At 40.4% G+C, this 20538-nt stretch overlaps 1 protein-coding gene across 1 annotated transcript in view; it reads left to right on the forward strand.

The window, feature by feature from the left end:
* Nucleotides 1-20538, forward strand: part of BBS9 (Bardet-Biedl syndrome 9) — a 309955-nt gene that overhangs the window by 99066 nt on the left and 190351 nt on the right. The window contains exons 12-15 of the mRNA XM_044675618.1: nucleotides 8766-8870; nucleotides 10178-10192; nucleotides 14648-14788; nucleotides 18039-18134. Coding sequence (XP_044531553.1) covers nucleotides 8766-8870; nucleotides 10178-10192; nucleotides 14648-14788; nucleotides 18039-18134 — 357 coding nt within the window. The remainder of the gene's footprint in view (nucleotides 1-8765; nucleotides 8871-10177; nucleotides 10193-14647; nucleotides 14789-18038; nucleotides 18135-20538) is intronic.

The following is a 20538-nucleotide window of genomic DNA, read 5'->3' on the forward strand; positions in this document are numbered from 1 at the left end:
TGGGGACAAGTGTAGTGTGGAGAAGGCAGCCAGAGCAAGGGTGGCCTCCCTTGCCACCATAGCAGAGAGGCCGGTCCAGCCCCAGGAAAGGTCGGGGCTGAGGCTTCAGTGGGACCTGCCCCGAGAGAAGCAAGGCCCCAGCTCGGAACAAGCTGGACCTAAACCTCCAGAAGGGGCCTAACCTCATTGTGGCACCAGCGAGGCCCTCTATTGTGTAATCCAGCAGTGAGGCCCCCACAAGGCTCGTGCAAGGTAGGAGCAAAGCCCTGAACCTCGCAAGAAGAAGCTGGGACAATGCCTTCTCAAACTCAGGAACATGAAAAAGTGACATAATAAACTGGAAAAATGAGCAAAAATACTAAAAAGGACCCCAACTAAAGAAAGTTATTATGGTGACAGAGATGGTCAAAGCACAGAAGAGAACAATGCTAACATGACTACAAGTGAAACCTCAAAAGAAAATGTGAATTGGAGAAACAGGCCCAAAAAGAACTTCTGGAAGAGATTTAAAAAAAGGACTTTAAAAATAAAATAAGAGAATTAGAAGAAAAATTGGGAAAAGGAATGAGAGTAATGCAAGAAAATCCTGAAATAAGAGTCAACAGCTTGAATAAAGGAAGCACAGGACATGGGAAAAGATAGAAAAAAATTTCTCAAAACAAGTTACTCCTCAAAAAGTAGAATTGACCAAATGGAATAGGAGGTACAAAAATTTACTGACAAAAATAACTTATTAAAATATATAGAGTTAGTTTAATGGAAAAGGAAGTATAGAAGCTCACTGAAGAAAATAATTTCTTAAAAATTAGAATTGGGCAAACAAAAGCTAATGACTTCATGAGACAGCAAGAAACAAACATAATTAAAAGAATGAAATGAAAAAAATTTAAAAAGTGAAATTTCTCTTTGGAAAAACAACTGACCTGGAAAATAGATTTAGGAGAGAGATAATTGAAGAATTATTGAATGACCACAATTAAAAAAAGAACCTAGACAACATATATCAAGAAATTATCAAGGAAAACTGCCATGATATCCTAGAATTAGAGGAAAAAATAGAAATTGAAATAATCCATTGATCACCTTCAGAAAGGGAAAAATCACAATAAAAAAAATTATACTCAAACTCCAGAACTCCTAGGTTGAGGAGAAAATACAGAAGCACCCAGAATGAAACAACTATTGTGGACCTACAATCAGAAAAACTCAAGATTTAGCAGTTTCTACAATAAAGGATCACAGAGCCTGGAATATGATATCTGGGGGCAAAGGAGATAGGATTATAACCAAGAATTATCTTCTCAGCAAAAATGAGTCTTATCCTTCAGGAGGAAAAATTGATATTTAATGAAATTGAGAACTTTCCAAAATTTCTAATGAAAAGACCATAACTGCAAATAGACTTGAGAAGCATAAGAAGGTAAACAGGAAAGGGAAATTGTAAGGGATCCAATAAGGTTGAAATGTTTATATTCTTATATAAGCAGATAATACTTGTAATTCTTAGGAACCTGATCAATTTTGGGGCAATTAGAAGGAATATACATAGAGGATATGGATGTGAATTTACTACAATGTGATAATATCCAAGGAAACAAAATTAAGAGATGAGGAAGAGTACTACACTGGGAGAAGAGGAAAGAGAGAAATAGAGTGGGGTGAATTGTCCTGAAATGGTACAGAAGAGCTATTATAATGGAGAGGAAGATGAAGGGAGGTTTTGGACATTGCTTGAACTCACCCTCATCAGTTTTAGCTCAAAGAGGGAATAACATGCACACTTAGTTGGCTATAAAAACCTATCTTTTCCTATGGGGAGGTAAAAAAGGATGGGGATAAGAAAAGAGGGGGAGGTGACTGATAGAAAGGAAGATGGGTTTGGGGAGATGATTCTCAAAAATAAACCATTTGTGAGGAGGGATAGAGTGAAAGGAGAGAGAAGGAGAAAAATAAATATGGTAAAAGTTGGATGGAAGGAAATACACAGTTAATCATCAAAACTGTCAATGTGTTTGGAATGAATTTACCCATAAAATGGAAGCAGATAACAGAATGGACCAAAAGCCAGAATTCTATAATATGCTGTTGACAAGAGATGCATTTGAAGCAGGGAGACACACAGAGTAAAGGTAAGAATCTGATGCAGAATCAATTTTATTTCAGTCGAAGTAAAAAAAAGCAGGAGTAGCAATCATGGTCTCAGACAAAGTGAAAGCAAAAATAGATCTAATATGAAGGGATGAGAAAGGAAACTATATTTTCCTAAAAGGTACCATTGACAATAATATAATATCAATACTAAATATATATATATATATATATATATATATATATATCAAATGGTATAGCATACACATTTTTAAAGAAGTTAAGTGACTTAAAGGAGGAAATAGTAAAACTCTTATTAGTGGGGGAACTTCAACTTTGCCCTCTTAAAACTATATAAATCTGATGAAAAATATAAACAAAACAGAAGTCAAAGAGGTGAATAGAATTTCAGGAAAGTTAGATATGATAGAACTCTAGAGAAAACTGAAAATAGAAACAGAAAAGAATATACCTTTTTCTCAGCTGTGTCTGGCATCTACACACAAATTGACCATGTATAAGAGCCTCCCATGTATAAGAATCTTACAAAGGCAGAAAAACAGAAACATTAAGTCCACTTTTTTCAGATCATAACACAAGAAAAATTAAATAAATGGTCATGGAAAGAAATTAAAAATAAATTTGGGAGAGGGAAACTAGGTGGCTCAGTGGATAGAGAGCAAGGCCTGAAGAGAGGAAGTCCTGGGTTCAAATCTGGTCTCAGATACTTCCAAGCTGTGTGACCCTAGGCAAATCACTTAACCCCAGTTGCCTAGCCCTTACCATTCCTTTGTCTAGAAATTGATACTTATATTGTTAGACAGAAAGTAGGGGGTTAAAATATCATTTGGAAACTAATATAATTCTAAAGAATAAGTAGGTCAAAGAACAAATCATAGAAACAATCAGTAATTTTAATGAAGAGAATGACAACAGTGAGAAAACATACTAAAGTTTATGGAATACAGCCAGAGCACTAGTGGAAAATGTATATCTCCAAATGCTTACACAAATAAATTAGAGGAAGAACAGATCAGTAAATTGAGCATGCAACTAAAATAATTAGAAAAAAGAACAAATTTAAAATCCCTAATTAAATACCAAATTGGAAATCTTGAAAATCAAAGATGAGATTAATAAAATTGAAAGTAAGAAAACCATTGAAGTAATAAATAAAGCTAAAAGGTTGTTTTATGCAAATACCAACAAAATAGATAAATCATTGGTTAATTTGATCAAAACATGAAAGAAGAAAATCAAATTACCAATACCAAAAATGAAAAGGGTGAATAGAAAATTAAAGCAATTTTTCAGAGTTATTTTGTCCAGTTTTTGCCAATAAATTTTTTAGTCTAAATCAAATGGATGGCTACTTACAAAAATATAAACTATCCCTGATTAATAGAAGAGTCAATACAATACTTAAACAATTCCAACTTTGAAAAAGTAATTGATGAAGCCATCAATGAACTCCCCAAGAAAAAATCTCCAGGACCTGATGAAGTCACAAGGGAATTCTACCAAACATTTAAAGAACAATCAATCCTAATACAGTATAAAATATTTGGAAAAATAGCTGAGGAAGGAGCTTTGCCAAATTCTTTTCATGACACAAATATGGTGTTGTACCTAAAACTAGGAAGAGCAAAAACAGAGAAAGAAAACTTGTCCAATTTCCCAAAGTAACATATATGGAAAAATTTAAAATAATATCCTATCAAGGAGACCATATAGAAATACATCTTGAAGATTATTCACTATATATAACCTCGTGGAATTTATACCAGCAATGCAGGACTGGTTCAATATTAAGAAAACTATCAGGTATAATTGACCATATCAATAATAAAACCAACAGAAATCAATGATAATTTCAATAGATGCAGAAAAAGCTTTTGGCAAATTACAATATGCATTTCTACTAAAAACACTACCCAGGATAGGAATAAATGGAGCTTTCCTTAAAATGATAAGTAGTATCTATCTAGAGAATCAACTAAAAATTAGTTGAAATAATTACTAACTTTAGCAAAGTTGCAGGATGTAAAATAAACTCACATAAGTCATTAGCATTTCTCTATAGTATCAACAAAGCCCAGAAGCAAGAAATAGGAAAAGAAATTCCATTTAAATTAACAGTAGATAATATAAAATACTTAGAAGTCTATCTGCTAATACAAATTCAGCAACTACATAAACTTATTACAAAACACTTTTCACACATAAAGTCAAACCTAAACAAGTGGAAAAATAGTAATTGCTCAAGCGTGAGCTGAGCCAGTATAATAAAGATAATTTTACCTAAATTAATCTACCTATTTAGTGCCATACCAAATCAAATTGCCCACAAATTATTTTAAAGAGCTAGAAAAAATAGCAATAATTCTTGAAGAATAAAAGGTTAAGAATATCAAGGGAATTAAGGGGAAAAATGTGAAGGAAGGTGGCCTACTTATACCAGATCTCAAACTGTATTACAAAATGGTAATCATTAAAACAATCTGGTACTGGCTAAGAAATAATGGTGGATCAGTGGAATATATTAGGTACCCAATACCTAGTAATAAATGATCCTAGTAATTTAGTGTTTGATAAATCAAAAGATCCAAGTTTTTGGGACAAGAACTCAGTATTTAACAGAAAATTATTGGGAAGGTTTGAAAATGGTGTGGCAGAGACTGAAGATAGGTCAACATCTCACATCCTATACCAAGATAAAATCAACATGGATACATGATTTAGACATAAAGGTTGATACCATAAGCAAATGAGGGGAATGTGGAATAGTTTACTTGTCATATCTATGAATAAGGGAAGAATTTATGACCAAATAAGAAAAGCATTATAGGATATAAAATGGATAATTTTGAATGTATTGAATTTAAAGTTTTGTACAAACGAAACCAATGCAACCAATATTAGAAGGAAAGTAGAAAGCTAGGAAAAAAGATTTCATAGCAAGTATCTCTGATAAATTTCTCAAATATATAGAGAACTAAGTCAAATTTATACAAATATAATTCATTTTCCAATTAATATATGGTCTAAAGATTCAAATGGGCAGTTTTCAGATGAAGAAATCAAAATTATCTGTACTTATATGAAAAATTCTCTAAATCACTCCTGATTAGAAAATTGCAAATTAAAACAACTTTGTGGTGCCACCTCACACTTCTCAGATTAGACAGTATGATAGAAGAGAAAAATGTCAAATGGAGGGGGTTTGGGGAACACTAATGCACTGTTGCTGGTATTGTGAACTTTTCCAGCCATTCTGGAGAGCAATTTGGAACTGTGCCCAAAGCACTATAAAATTGTGCATGTCTTTTGAGCCAGCAATATTACTATTAGGTCTGTATCCCAAAGAGATGAAAAAAATGGGGAAAGTATCTATTTGTACAAAAAGACTTATAGTTCTTTTTGTGGTAGCAAAGAATCGGAAATTGAGAGATTGACCGTCAAATGGAAAATGGCTAAATAAGTTGTGGCATGTGATTGTATGGAATACTATCATGCTATAAGAAATGATGAGCATGATGATTTTAGAAAAACCTCTAAAGACTTTTACGAATTGATGCATAGTGAAGTGAGCAGGACCAGAAGAGCTCTATACACAGTAACAATATTTTTTGATCAACAACTGTGATTGACCTCAGCAATGCAGCGATTCAGGACGACCCCAAAGACTCCTTATGAAAAATGCCGCCTGCCTCCAGAACTATAGAATCTGAATGTGGACTAAAGCATACTCTACTTCTTTCCTTCCTTTTCGCCTCCTCTCCCCACCAATAAGGAAAAATGTTTGACGTGATTGCCAATGTTCAATGCTTGCCATCTCAGGGAGGTGGTAGAGAGTATGTGAGGAAAGGTGAGAGGAGGGAGAGAATTTAGAACTCAAAATTAAAAAAAAGAATCTTAATTGTTTTTACAAGTAATTGGGGAAAAATAAAAACTTATTAAAAATAAAAATAAATAAAAATGAAGTATTGGCTGTCCCAGTTTCCTTTAGTTGCCCTTTGGTTCTGCCCATCACGTCTGCCTTCATCCAAGACACTGTCCATAACATTAACCTGACCCTGTTAGGCCAGGGACAGAGCTCTGTGGTGTCCAGGGTCTGCCGCTGCATTAGTTGTGTGCCCAGAGGTGGGTCGCTTTACCTGTGAAATGGGAGTAGTCGCCCCTCATACACTCGGCAGGTGGTTGTTAGAAAAGCGCTCTGTAACTCTGAGACCCTGGTGTGTTCTGGGTCCTTGGCCCGAAGATGCTCCAACTCACTTTCCCTGATAATTGGATGTGAAGCGGGGTTCCGGCGGGTCCATTTTCCATGGCAGTCCTCCGAGGTCACTCCCAGAACCGCAGCCTTTTAGAGTTGGGCCCAGCCTCAGGCCCAGCCTGTCTAGTTCACACCTGAAGAGAACCTCCCTGGCTAAGCGTCCTCTTGACAATGCTCAGGGACCCCGTAGCCTCCCGTTTTATGTTGGAGCCGCTGTGATTGCTGCAGTTTTCCCTTCAGTAGAATCTCCTCTTCACTCTCCTCGGCTTCTCTCCTTGGGGGCCAGCCTGAAGAAGTCTAAGCAGTCCTGCCCAGGCAGTCCTTGAAATGGTGGAAAGTCCGGCCCAGGTGTTTTCTGGTTTCTCCAGGCTAATTATCCTCAGTTCCTTCCCCATCTTCATGGCCACGGCCTTGAGACTCTCTGCCATATTCCTCGCCCTTCTCAGCCGTCTCCACGAGCACTTCTTAAGCGCCGGCAGAGCGTCGGGCCCTGGAGATCGACATGCAAACAAGGAAGCCATCCCTGCTCTTCAAGAACCTACCTTGTCCAGGCCTGGAAACAGTGCTTTGGATGGGGTCCAGCCGGTTCAGAGGTCAGTGGGACCGAAGCCGTCTTTTCTTGCTGCCTTCATTCTCTCCTTTATGGATGTTCTTCTCCATTCCAGAAATGCCTTCTGTCCCATCCATTGCTGGAAGTCCCTCGTTTCCTTCCCAGCTTCAGCTCAGACACTGCCTTTAGCACAGCTTCTCTTCTGGTCGCAGCCTCCCTTGCCCAGCCTCTCTCCACGGCTGCTTCTGGGCCTCTCCGAAGGGTCCTTTTTATTTGTAAATGCTCGTTTTGTCGCTATGTTCGTGGACGTGTTGTCTCTTTCTAGAGAATGCAAGTCTGCCGAGGGCACAAGAAAACTCAAGAACGGAGCCCCATCCACTCTGCCACCTGGCCTCCCCGAGGATACGCTTGGATCGTGTATCATGAGGGTAGTGCTGAGGTGGACTGGTCCGACGTGAATGGGATGAGCCCTTTTCTGGGGAACCCAACTTTACCCACTTCCTTTTAAAACTTTTCCTCTGAGGATAATTAATTTGGAAAATGAGAAGGGATCTTGGAGGCCCTTGAATCCACCTCCTCATTTTACAGAGGAGAGAACGGAGGCACAGAGAGTTTAAGGGACTTGTCTGTGGTGATTAGTCTGACTCTGCATTCTAATTTAGAGCACAGTTAAGGTATACAAAAACCAAGAAGGATGTATAATTAAAAAAAATGTGTTATACTTCCTTTATTTTACAGAATTAGGCAGGGGAACCCAGAGAAGTCAAGACACTTATCCATGTTTACAAAGCTATGCCTTAGATATTATTTGAACTTTTCCCACTCTACCATGCTTCTTCACCTCTGTGGTAATTAAAAATTTAAAAAAATTATTTACTTAGTAACCATTGACAATGACAAAAACATTTAAATAAACCACTGCCAAAAAATTATGCGCAAAACCACAACCTCACATTATTTAGAATTTGTTTAAAAATATGTGAATTATATATGTGTGCTAATACAATATACACAGCCTCTGCTTTTGAATTTGCTTTGGATTTGTTTGGTTCTGATGCTTTTTTCTCTTGATTTTGTGGTTATTTTTTAATGTTATCATAGTATATATTATTCTTATTTTCTGTCCTTTTCATCTCTTAGCATATTTCCTTTATTTTCTTTATATTTCCAATATTTGTCATTGGAAATAATGAATGAAGGCAATTAGGTGGCATCAAGAGACATTGGACAGTTCTGAGCATTCACCATATTCTAAGGGAGAACCCTTTGTACCCTATGTGTGTATGAGGCAGAACCACTCCAGAACTGGACCCTGGGTTTTGCCGGAGGCCCAGTCTTGGTCTGCTCTGTGTGGAGGGGACGTGGCCTTAGGGTCTGCTCGGGCATGTTACTGGAGGCAGACCTCCTTGGCCAGAGCCCTGATTTTTGGTGAGGAGAGAGGAGTGAGGCTTTGAGGATTCTGGGTCAGGGGTGGAATTCTTCACTTTGGATGTTCTTTTGGTTTTCCTGAAGGCCGAATGAATGATTTCCACCTTGATGGGGAATTAGTGCCATGAGCACGCCTTAGGATCGTCTCTCTGCCTCCATGGACCTTTGACGTTTGGATGCATCTTCTATTTCCTTCTGGCTTTTGTTTTCACTGGGCAGCCGACTGAAAAGGAGCATCTAATTTTTCGACTCCTGTACCTTTCAGACAGTAGTGTTTGTTCTTTCCTGCTGCATGTGGGGACTTTCCTGGCTTTCCCACATTCTAGGAGGAGGAGAAAAACGGGGATTAAAGTCATCTTGATGTGTTGGGTCCATCCGAAGCCTCATCTAGTTTCATTTCTTTCTTTTTTCTTTCCATTGCTGCAGAGCCAGAGATGATGAAAACCATTAACTTCTCTGTTTTCCTGAAGGGGAATTACCTGCCTTCAGAACTGGAAGGCACTGCTGTGGCCTCATATAGCATGTCCACAGGTAAGCTGGGGCTTCCCAAAGAGATGCCAGAGTCTCATTTAGCTTCTGAATGCATGCTAGGAGGGGTTAGGAAGCTCCTTTATAGCTCTGAGGCTGCCAGACTTCAGGGCTTCCGATCTTGGGATCACAGAGAATAAGGCTGGCCTTTCTGTTTCTCTCCGTCTGCAAAGGCCAGTATTCACAGCCTTATTTGGATTGTAGCAGCAAAGGCTGGTGTGATTTGCTCAAGTCACGTAGCGAACATTCAGGGTGAGATTTGAACCCAGGTCTCTTCAGTGCTGCCTCTGCTTCTTCTCCGCACGTGCCACCTCTCCATTCTAGAGCCCAGACGTACAGATGTGTAGCCACACGTGCGTAACCGGGCAAAGGCAGTGAGGCATCTATTCATATGAATTTACCAGAGTTAATGTTTGCATTTTGAGAAAAGCCAGTTTCCTCTCTTTTGGTTCAGAGGGAAAAAACCACAATTGCTTGAAGAGGGAAAGGACTGAAATCTGTTAAAGTCTTCATTATAGACAACTTTAAAACAAATGTAATGCCGACAGGCTCACGAAGGGGCACTAGAGCACGTCATCCCTTTGGGGGAAGCCGGGGCCTCCCCTGGAGGTTCTCTTGTCCTCCTCCAAGTTGGATAGTTCTTCTGTGCCTGTAACTGTTTCAGGAACCCCGTTAGAGGAGTCAGAAGTCCATCAGGGGGCTGGGAAGTGACCATTAGGCTTTCTATTCCAGCGGGCTCAAGCCATTAAGGAAAGGCTTCTGACCACGTTGTGTTCCTAGTTTGGTTGTATTTCCTGCGCACAAGAGCAAACTTCAGGCCCTTCCAAAGGAAACCTTCACCAGCTTCATGTTGGTAGGGCTTGATTGAATGAGATTTTTCAGAGAGAATCAGCTCCATTACTCAAGAACAAATCAACGGCAAATATTCTCCATCTTGCTGCCACACACATATTTTCTCTTTTAATGAATGCTTTTATAAAGAGAATCAACAAAAGAAAGAGAATGGGAAGCTATTGCTGGGATTATTCATGAACTAGATAAAATAGTGTGGGGTTGAAACTAACTGCTGATGGGAGATCCTGGGGCTCTTTACCAATTTCCTTTTTCTGGGGACCGTATTTGAGAACCCAGAACCTTTAATCGGGTGCCTTGTCAATGTAGTGTTTGTGGGATAGTCTGAGTGGAGTTTGTTTCTCCAAACCGATAAATATTAGATTTGTTTTGTGTTTTTACACAAGATAATTAAATTTACTGTCTTGTGTTTCCTTTTCCCCTCCCCACTTTTTCCTTCCTTCTGCCTCTGATTATAGACCTCAATCCAGATGGTAAGTGAAAGGAAACTTTGAAAGAAAGTGAATATTAGTACTGACACTCGGGTGGGCAATTGGCATAATATTGTGGCATTGGTGGATGGGTAGAGAGGATGTTTTTTCACTTTGATGGTTCTGAAGGATGATGCTTTGCCTGGATTCTGCTGGGAAGGAGATGACAAACTGTGAGAAAGAGTGGGGCCAAGAAATTCTAGAACAGTCATCTCAGAAGCAAAAAAAAAGACTCAATGACTCCTTTCTGGAAAAAGTAAAACAGAAATTGTGAAAATTATGAAGATTGATCAGTGCTAGTCTTCCAGCCATATTGTTGTTGACTTTGCTGTATTTAGAAAAACGTAGTCTTTGGAAACAGAATTTTTAGGTATTTCCTGTGCATATAATTTTGTGAATTGTGCCTTCCGTAGATGCAGTTTTATTTCTCCCCTGTATTCTCTAGGCCTTATCCCTCCACCAGGATCCTTTGAATGGGCCAGAACATCTCCCTCTAGAGGTCATCCCAGCCCCAAGCCACTAAAGCTCAGGAGGCCTGTCTGATGTTGAGATTCCTTGACTTGCAAAATTCATTCAAAGAGAGGAAGCTTTCAAGGACACGCTTTTTAGGGTCAGGCAGGGTTTATTCCGGCGAAACATTCTGAAACTGTCACAAAATGGGCCCAGAATGTCACTTCCATTTTTTCCCTTCTTATCAAATTTCTATCAATTGTATAATTTTTCTGAAGGATGCTTTTGACTCACCGTGTAGAGCCAGCTTTGCCCTTCTCATAGGATTAACCTGCCAAGCAGTCAAAAATGAGAAAATCATCGTGCCTGCAAAATGCCCTTTTGTCTGTGTCTGTGGACTCATGTCTTCCTGGACTCGCTAGGTTGAAGAAGAACTAATGCTCGTGTGAAGAACAGTGTGGTTTAGACATTTTAATAAATTTATATATATATATATATATATATGTATATATATATTTTTTTTTTAAAGCAGTTTTCGAGTCTGCTTCCTGTTTGACAGTGATATTGGGCTTAAGGTTGTGACATATATAATTGTTTCAGGAAAAAACAACATTCTGTCTACAGATAATTTTGATGCAGATTTTCCCATTAAGTGATTAATTATTACAAGCTATACTTAACCATTCATTCTTGGAATTGGCAGGAATCTTGCCCAGTTGTGATGATGTGGGGAGAAGTTCAATGCTAAGCACAAGGAAGGTTTTAGGGAAAAGTCTCTGACTGAGGAATGAAGTGAATCCATTTTTTCTCAAGGCTACTTTAAGAAACTTCACTACAGGGGGCAGCTGGGTGGCTCAGTGGATTGAGAGCCAGGCCTAGAGTTGGGAGGTCCTGGGTTCAAATCTGGCCTCAGACACTTCCCAGCTGTGCGACCCTGGGCAAGTCACTTAACCCCCATTGCCTAGTCCTTACCATTCTTCTGCCTTCGAGCCAATAAAAAAAAAAAAAGAAAGAAAAAAAAAAGAAACTTCACTACACAAGTTTTAAAAAAATCATTTTTTTCTTTTAAACCATGTATGGAATAGGGAGGAGAAACACTTAATTCATAAGAGATAAATACCGACCTGACCATTTCTAATCAGTTGAAAGATACCATTCCCAGTAGCTTTCAAAAGGTTCAGTTACACAGGATTTTCCTTAAGTTGGGCTCTTCTGTTGAACAGATCCAAAGATTTCCAGGTTCTAGGTTCTATTAGAAGGCATGAAAAGGATCAGAATGCAGGTGAACAAATTGGAACCTTTCGATTTTCTCAGGAGAGTGAATTTTTGTGAGTTATAGAAGCCAACAGAGTTTGATACCTAAAGAAATTGGCATCTAGCATTTGGAATGCTTTGGATTCCTGTAAGGTACTGGATCAGTCCTTTAGCCCTTGTTATGTATGGCTGGGCCTTTTGATCAGTGCTGGAGCTACAAAACCAAAATGAACCAGTCTCTTCCCTCAGTGGCTTCCACTCCCCCTGACCTTGCTGCTTTCTGAAATGTTCTCTGGAAACTGAAATTTTCATGTGAGCTTTATATGGCCATGATTGGTTTATTTTTGTGTTGTGTAAGGAGTAAAAAGGGGTTTTGGTTGGGTGAATATTAAAAGGTTTGGTTGCCAGGGGATTGAATAATTATCAATCTCCAACTAAAGAATAATTTCAAGTCAAAATGACTTTTATGGAAGTTTATTTACAAATGAGAAGAGGAAGATAAAATAAAGAAAATGAGAGAGAGTATAGGATAAGTAATCTAGCACACTAAGTAATTTGCCCCAGCCTCCTTGTTCAATTAATTAATCCTCAGTCGGAGGAGGCTCAGCCTTGAGCCTAAGGCCAGAGGGCCCCGGAGGGCTGGAGATGAATGAAGCAGAAGCTTCAGTTACAGAATCTCTTTTGAAAGAGCAGTTTCTTTAGAGAAGTCCAGGAAGATTTAGTCTTTACACTCACCACGTGTAGTTCTAAGGGAAAGATTTAAGAACAGTCTCACTAAGTTCTCAGTCCTAGGTCCAGCGCTCCTCCAGGTCCAAGTCACAAACAAGAAGAGCTACAGGAAGTTGCCACTCTTTTAAAGGGGCTTCTTTTGCCTCATTTCCTGTGTCTTCCTCTTAGTTTATGTGTCCAATCACAACAGACGCTTTTCTTAGGACTGCCCAGGAGGCAGTCAGTAAATTCCGATTCATCACTCACTCTAGCACACGTGGGTCACATACCTTGCAACTTGTGAATTAAATGGGGATGTTCTCACCTTTGGTGATTAAATCTAAAGATGGGCAGGGCAGATTTAATTTTATTATCACAATTGGCATAACTAAAAAGAAAACAAAGCCAAACAATTAAAGCACATAACCATTTTGTTAAATATTAGCCTTGTAATTTAAAAAGTAATATTTTAAAAATACTTTTCACCAAGATTGGTGATCTTAGAATAAGAAGAAATTTGGGAGGAATTCAACACTTTGAATAATTGAAAATATTTACTCATTGGGAACAGATCCTGCTGTACCCCAAACCTCCACCTTTTTTGAGTCTTAATAAATAATTGATCATTGATTAATTAGTTACCCTCCTGTAACGTCATAGGACCATAAGATCTTAGATTATTTAGATCAGAAAGAGATCTCAGAAGCCAAGCCTTTCATTTTTACAGAGAAGGAAACAAAGGCTGAACAAGGCCAGTGATTTGCCCAGGGTCACATAGCTAGTGGCAGGTTTGGAGCCAGGGTCTTCCTAGCCTTACGTTCAGGACTTTAACTATATCATTGATCCCACATGGTATCACTATATCATAATGTCATTAATTGGCCCAAATTGCTATTTGACTTAAATCATTATTCTCTATTTTTGTTTTTGGGCTCCTTAAAATCCCTCTCTGTGTTATTTCTATAATTATACACTTTAAGAACCTGTGAGTTGGATTTGCCAGCACTTGGGCCATGACCCCTCCAACAGTTGGTGATTTGGTAGAGAGTTCTATAGCCAGAAAATGTACCCTCTCCTCCTTCCCCATATCTGCCAGTGGCCTTGAAATAAGCCTCTCTGATGTCAGCAAGGCTGATTTTTGGACAGCAACCTCCATCTGGGTTCATACTCCAAGCTCATCTCACTTTGGTGTGACTTTCCAGAGCTTTTGATTACTCCCCGTGTCCATCCCGTGATGCAGCATCAGAGGAATTACTTTCTATACACAGAATACACACACACACACACACGCACGCACACACACACAGTCTGTAGCCAGAAATCATGCTTCTTTTCCATTAGTAAGCACTTAAAAATGATTATTGAACTGAATGAAATGTGGCGTAGAAAACCTGCCTACATCCTGTGGCAAAGCTGCATTCTCTATTTTGAAGAAATAGATGTGAAATAAATATGGAGGACCCAATTGTGGTTTCCACTTTGTGTCTTGAGTACTCTGGGATCTTTCTAAATGAAAATTTTATTCTTCAGAAAGAAAATTAGGAAATATTTCTCAAAAATAAGTTTTTATACATTTTCTAAAATTCCTGAATAGAAGTCTTAGGTATGGCGATATTCAGTCCTTTGTAGGGGTGGAGAACAGCATAATTTCCTGTTCTTGGTCCTTTGGGACTGGATTTACTGTGCTTATGGATAACATATTGAGGTTTCCTTTTTGGAAACTTTGTCCCATCAGTGATGGGAAAATGGGAAAGCTTGGGCTATGGTAGCATGGCGGAGCTGACATGGTGGTAGATGACAGCCATCATTTCGGTGCTCCTGGGTCAATGTTTAGTTTCCTCTGGAGTCTGATAACTGGCAGCCCTGCTAAGAGACTGACCAGCTGCAAATTCTCAGTCATCCATTTTCGTGTCAAGTCTACAAAATGAACAGGACAAAAAAGTCCCGTGTTTTAGAATTGTAGGACTTTGGAAAAACTTTGCTTTGTATTGGAGAATTTGCCACCCTACTAATTAAGGTTGCTTGTTTTTTTCCCCCTGATTTCAGGTATTCCTCGAGTTGTCCAGTGTAAATTCAGACTGCCCCTGAAGTTAATATGCTTGCCATATCAGCCTTCAAAAATGGCAAGTCACAAGCTAACGATTGACACGAACAAATCTCCTATCAGCCTTGTCATGCTCTTCCCAGGTAGGGCTTTGGAAGCAGTGGGTGTGTGTGCCGGTAACATCAGAAATGTTAGGAATTTAAAATGGACTCCCCTCATCAGTGAGTAATGATGGGGTAATTATAAGATAATCACCAAGTCAGCATAGAAGAATGCCTCGAGGATTCCCCCCCCTCCCCTCTTCATTTTGCCTGGTCAAAGGTGTAGCTTATATCAACAAAGTAATAACATGCAGCTTTTAAGTTTGATTCAAAATATTTTAATCATTATTTTGCTTCATCATCCAAAAATGAAAACATCAAATGTGCCTTTTGAGATGGCAGGATTTCTCTGCCTGGAATGTAAATATTTATTATTCATCTTTATTGTAGGTACATAAAATAACCCCCCTTTCTAAGTATGCCTTTATGCCCCAGGTGAGTAATCCTATAAATAGGTGCTCTTTGGGGTTCTGATGTTTCCAGCATCTGGTACAGAAACATGTTCATTCTTTGGCCCCCGTTGTTTGCTGGAGCTTCACCCTGAGGACTGGGACACCCCTGGGAGACTCAGCTTTGGTTTGTGAGTGTTGGCAGAACCCACCAGGTGCTGTTTTCTTTCCTAGCAATTCAGCAAAACTAGTTCTGGGACAGCTTTGACTGGGTGACAAGGATCTTTAACAGCCCCCAATTCCTAAGCAAACCACATGCATCTACTTTCTTGGGGAGAGTGTGGAATTGAAAACAAAAAGCGTGTGCTCATTTCTTTGACCTTCTTTGCCCCCTTAATAAACTCAGCATTGCTGCCTCCGAGATGTTGCCTGACCTTGGCTTTGTGGGTAGGATTCGAAATACCAAATATACTTTTCTTTGAGAATTTAGAAATGTTGCGGTAAGGCAAGAGTGGCGTCATTAACTCCCTAAGTGTTCCTAAACTTGATTTTTGATTATTTTGCAAGGTGTTTTCATAACTCTTATTTTTAAAATCCAATAACATATACAACTATCTCCATATTTAGCACCATCCATTAAGAATGCTTTATTTTTGCTCTCTGGTTTCTTAAGAGTATTATTGTTGGATGAGAGAGCAGGTGTATGGGTTTGCATGACCTGTTTTTTGAAGCTTTGTTTACTTCCTTTTGGGGTTCCTTGTGCCAAATTGGGAATGTGGGAATCAATGGAGGTAAATCTCCTTGATTCATTTGAAAGTCAGAGTGATGCCTGTACTCTGTATTCGTCATTTATCCTTAACAATGAGTCCCTTGTCTAGGCAGCCACTGTCTTCCCTTGGAAATAGAATTGGAAATTATGAGTGGAAGAAGAAGTTGGAATTTGTTGGCTGCTCAGATGATTAGCATTGGTGAAGTGTTTGAGTCCTGGGGGCTTGATAATTATATTTAAAGGGATGAGATCCCATGGAGGATTGATTCCAAATGCATTTCCTTGAAGAGGGATGTAATATAGTAAAATGGGCTCTCGCTTTCAAGTTGATCACCACAGATGTGCTAAGGAAAGTTTTAATTGCTGATCACTTTCTGAATGATATGATTAAAAACATTCTAAATAAAACTGAGGTGGGGGCAGCTGGGTAGCTCAGTGGATGGAGAGTCAGGCCTAGAGACGGGAGGTCCTAGGTTCAAAGCCAGCCTCAGACACTTCCCAGCTGTGTGACCCTGGGCAGGTCACTTGACCCCCATTGCCCACCCTTACCACTCTTCCACCTAGGAGCAATACACAGAAGTTAAGGGTTTAAAAAAATACATAAAATTGAGGTCTGTAGGCTTTTATGATGCATAACCTGGGTGGGTGCATTGTCAATAGATTGGATCCATTTCTCCCAGACTTCTGGGTCTATTCAGTCTGAGCAACCCATCTTTGGATAATGGATTTGATTTCTGTATGCATCTCCTGAGCTGAGTGTCAGTTAAGACCCCTGGAATCTCAGTATTTAGGGGCTGGAACTGCTTGGAGAATATTATTGCAGGAAAAGTCTAGCATGCTCACTCTTCAAGAGTTAGACTTTTCATTGAAACAGGCTAACTCAGGGCCAGAGATCTTGCTTGGAAAGATCCTTTTCACGAAAGACTAGAGAGGTCTTGGGGTCCTCAATAGGTCTAACCAAAGTGATCAGGCAAATAACCTGCTTGATGTGATCGATGGCTTCGGCTGTCTGATTAGGGCAACAGTGAATGATGAACTTCTTGCTAACTTGAAATGTGTTTAGAAAGTTAAATTAGATTTAGCAATATGAAGGAAGTTGAGACTTTTTCACTTTCTAGAGAAAAACATAAGCTTCTGAGAAATGATTTAACTTGATTCCTTTAATGTTTGGAAACTCCCTTTTGAGAGTTCTCTGCATATCAATTATGAATGGATTTATTTTTATATTTAAACCTGATGAACAAAATTTACCAAAGATTTGCCTGGCCTCATGTTAAAGCTGGAGCTCACTATGGTCTTTTTTAGTGTTTATATGGGTGAATATTGAATTTGGCAGGTTTAAAAAAAATGAATTGGCTGCCCAGTATAATAATCCTTAATAAAAATCACCCAACTAAAAATTCTAAAAATTTCAATTGAGTACAAAAATTCAACTCGATGTCTCCTTAGGTTCCTGCTGCTGTGGAGAGACTTATATCCTCAGAACTGTGAGACCAGCATCACTGGCGGCTGCCTAGGGCCAACTCTCTTCTAGGCTGCTTATGCCTAGTCCAGTGATGGCGAACCTTTTAGAGAACGAGTGCCTAAACTGTACCCTCACACCACATGTGAGCCGCCCCCTTGCCCCAGCCAGGGGAGGGAGGAAGGGCTCCATTGGGCGGCTGGGCAGAAGGGCGGGTCATGTGAGGAATGCCTTCTAGCGGCATGGAGAGGGGGAGGGGAGCAGCCCTCTCCGGCACACGTGCCATAGGTTCGCCCACACGGGCCTAGTCTTTCTCGGCCACAAAAATGAAGATAACTTTAGCCAATCTGATTTAGCCAGAAAATGATTAGAGTAGAAAGGGAGCTTCTCAAAGAAATTCATGTCAATTCAACAGTGCCATTCCTTATTGTATAATACAATTACGGTGATAACCATGACCAGGGTGCCAGGTGAGGGGGATTAAGAGAAAAAATCCCAACAGTCCCTGCCCTCAAGATGTTTGCATCCCACCGGAAACGAGAATTAGCTGAAAGAATGCGAATGGCCACCCGCACCCAAGAGGAGCCACTCTCGGGGCTAACTGCGCCTTTCTGGGCAGGCTTTTCTTTTCTGCCAGTCCAAATGCCTCTCCGTGCTTTCCTTTCCTTCTAGGCTTTGCTAACCAGGTAGACGACGATCAGGTGAACGTGCTGGGCTTCCGCTTCATAACTGGCTCCCGAGTCACCGTCCTCGCATCCAAGACCTCCCGTAAGTCCATCTAAATTGCTGTTGCTCTTGGGTTGATCTGTGACGAGCCTAATGGATGGCACAGGGTGGCCTCGAGGAGGGAGCGCGGCATTGGGGAGGAAGCAGTGACTTCGGACCCTGGATGGCGATCCTGGATCTGCTCTTGGCAGCGTGTGTGGCCGTGGGAGGATGACTGACCAAACCCATCCTTCCTCGTCTTGAAAAGGAAGATGGGGTGGACAGAAGGCTTCCCCGGCCACCACTCCCCCGTGGACGTTGTTGCCTTTAAGTGGGATGGCCCTGGACACTCCTCGGGGACAGGCACTCGCATGCCTTTTGCGTTCTTGTCCCTAGTGGTTGGCACAGAGTGCGTCGTAAGTGCTTGTTCCTTCCTTCATTTGTTCCACTCTAGTGTAAGAGGAAAAGTAGAGCTTAGAGGTGGGGGAAACGTGCCCCAGTAGTCAGTGATTTCCAAGTCGTCCAGTCCCTAAAAGAGGCCACGTCGTGCCCCGTCTCATCTAACTGCTGAGGCTACATGTGGGAGGAAAATTAAACCTGAAATTTAATGCTTGGGTTCAAAGGGGAAGAAAGACTTAGAAAAAGACTGACTGGGATCTACAGGAATTTGAGGAATGCCAGGTTGGATCAGTTCCTTTTAGGGTTCTTCCTTGCTTTCTGATGTTTTCTTGGTCTTTGGGATGATGAACTCATATGTGTCCACTAAGGGTTCTGCTTAAAACTTTTTTAAAAAGGTGAGCAAGGCTGGCATCTGAACCTATCTGTGGGCATCTTTCTCTTGGAGAAGTTTTCTAGAAGGTCTTTATAGGAAAGTAGGGAAACCGAAGATAAAAATAGTTTGTATAGCTGGATGGAAATTATTTTTTTGAATTACATTTATTATTTTATCTTAGTGAGATAAAGGCAAAATAAAATTATTTGTAGGATATTTATGTCTCCATGGACACTGGCTACATTTAGGCCCACCATCTGGGTAGTTGAAACCATTCAGATGACTGACTAGACTTTTATTTTTACCCCCTAGATATTTAGCATCCCCTAATAGAGTCTTTCCCCCATTAGTTTTTTTTTTTTTAAACCCTTACATTCTGTCTTAGAGTCAATACTGTGTATGGCTTCCAAGGCAGAAGAGCAATAGGGGCTGGGCAATGGGGTTGAAGTGACTTGACCAGAGTCGTGTGGCTAGAAAATGTCTGAGGTCAGATTTGAACCCAGGACCTCTTGTCTCTAGGCTTGGTTCTCAACACATTGAGCCACCTCGCTGCCCCATTCTCTCTTGTTTATAGGAGAAAATACAAACTCCTCAGCCTGGCATTTAAGGGTTCAAACTACCTCTCCATTTCCATTTTCTTTGTTCCCCTTCATGCCTCTGCAGTTCAGCCAAACTGAGCTTGTAGCCGTTCCCCAGACTCTTTCCTGGGGGCCATCTCCCATCCTTGGAGGGACCCCTTTCTCTTCTGAGGCTCATGAACCCTAACTTTATCTTTCACTTGAAGCTGCCCTCGAGTAAAGAAGGCTGGAGGTTGGAACTGTAGGGATGGCTTGTTGTGGTGGAAAGAACACCGGGCTTGGAGTGCAGAGATCTTGGTTCATATCTGCCCCGAGTGAGTTTCAGTGTCATCCACAAAATGGGGATAATGATAGCTGGTGTGCACCCAAAAAAAGAGTTGTTTGAAAATAGTAACCCCCTAGATAAATGCCAACTATCATGATTATTTCTTATAATTAGTCTAAAATTGAGAAATAATCCCTAAACAGAATAATTTATTTGTCAGACAATAAAAATGGAAACTTAGGTTATAGCCATCGTCCACTTCCTCCTAGGAAGGAAGGAAGGAAGGAAGACCAGAAGGAAGAAAACATATACTTTCTTACAAGAATAGGTGCCAGGCACTGGGCCGAGAGGATCTCATTTGATCCTTACAACTACACTGAGAGAGTAGTGCTATTCTCCCATCACCTGAGGGACCTCAGGCCCAGCAGTTAAGTGACTTGTCCAGGGCCTCTCAGCTAGTCAGTGTTGAGCCTGGCCTGGTCCTCAGTGTTGAGTGTGGGAGCTCATATGGTCGGTAGTATTGGGCCAGGAGTAGTGAGAGAAGGAAGGACTTCATCTGTTGGGCCAAAGTCAGGGAGTGACGCTTTTGGAGGAGGGGAGCATGTTGGACCAGGGCGGAGATTAGCCATCAGGGGATGATGGCAGTGACCTGACAGAGAGACAACGAGGGTTTAGAAAATAACATGAATAGTTACTGCTTTATATGAAGAGTCTACCATGAGGGGTTTTGTATTAATAAGGTTGTGGCGGAGGGGATGCAAAGTAGATTTTGATGGGATACAGTTGCTAAGAAGTGTTGACTGATTAAATGTGGAAGACGAGGGAAATGGGGCTGTTAGATGTCCTCCTGAA

The sequence above is a fragment of the Gracilinanus agilis genome, chromosome 1 (assembly GCF_016433145.1).
Source record: "Gracilinanus agilis isolate LMUSP501 chromosome 1, AgileGrace, whole genome shotgun sequence".
In the NCBI taxonomy this organism is placed as follows: domain Eukaryota; kingdom Metazoa; phylum Chordata; class Mammalia; order Didelphimorphia; family Didelphidae; genus Gracilinanus; species Gracilinanus agilis.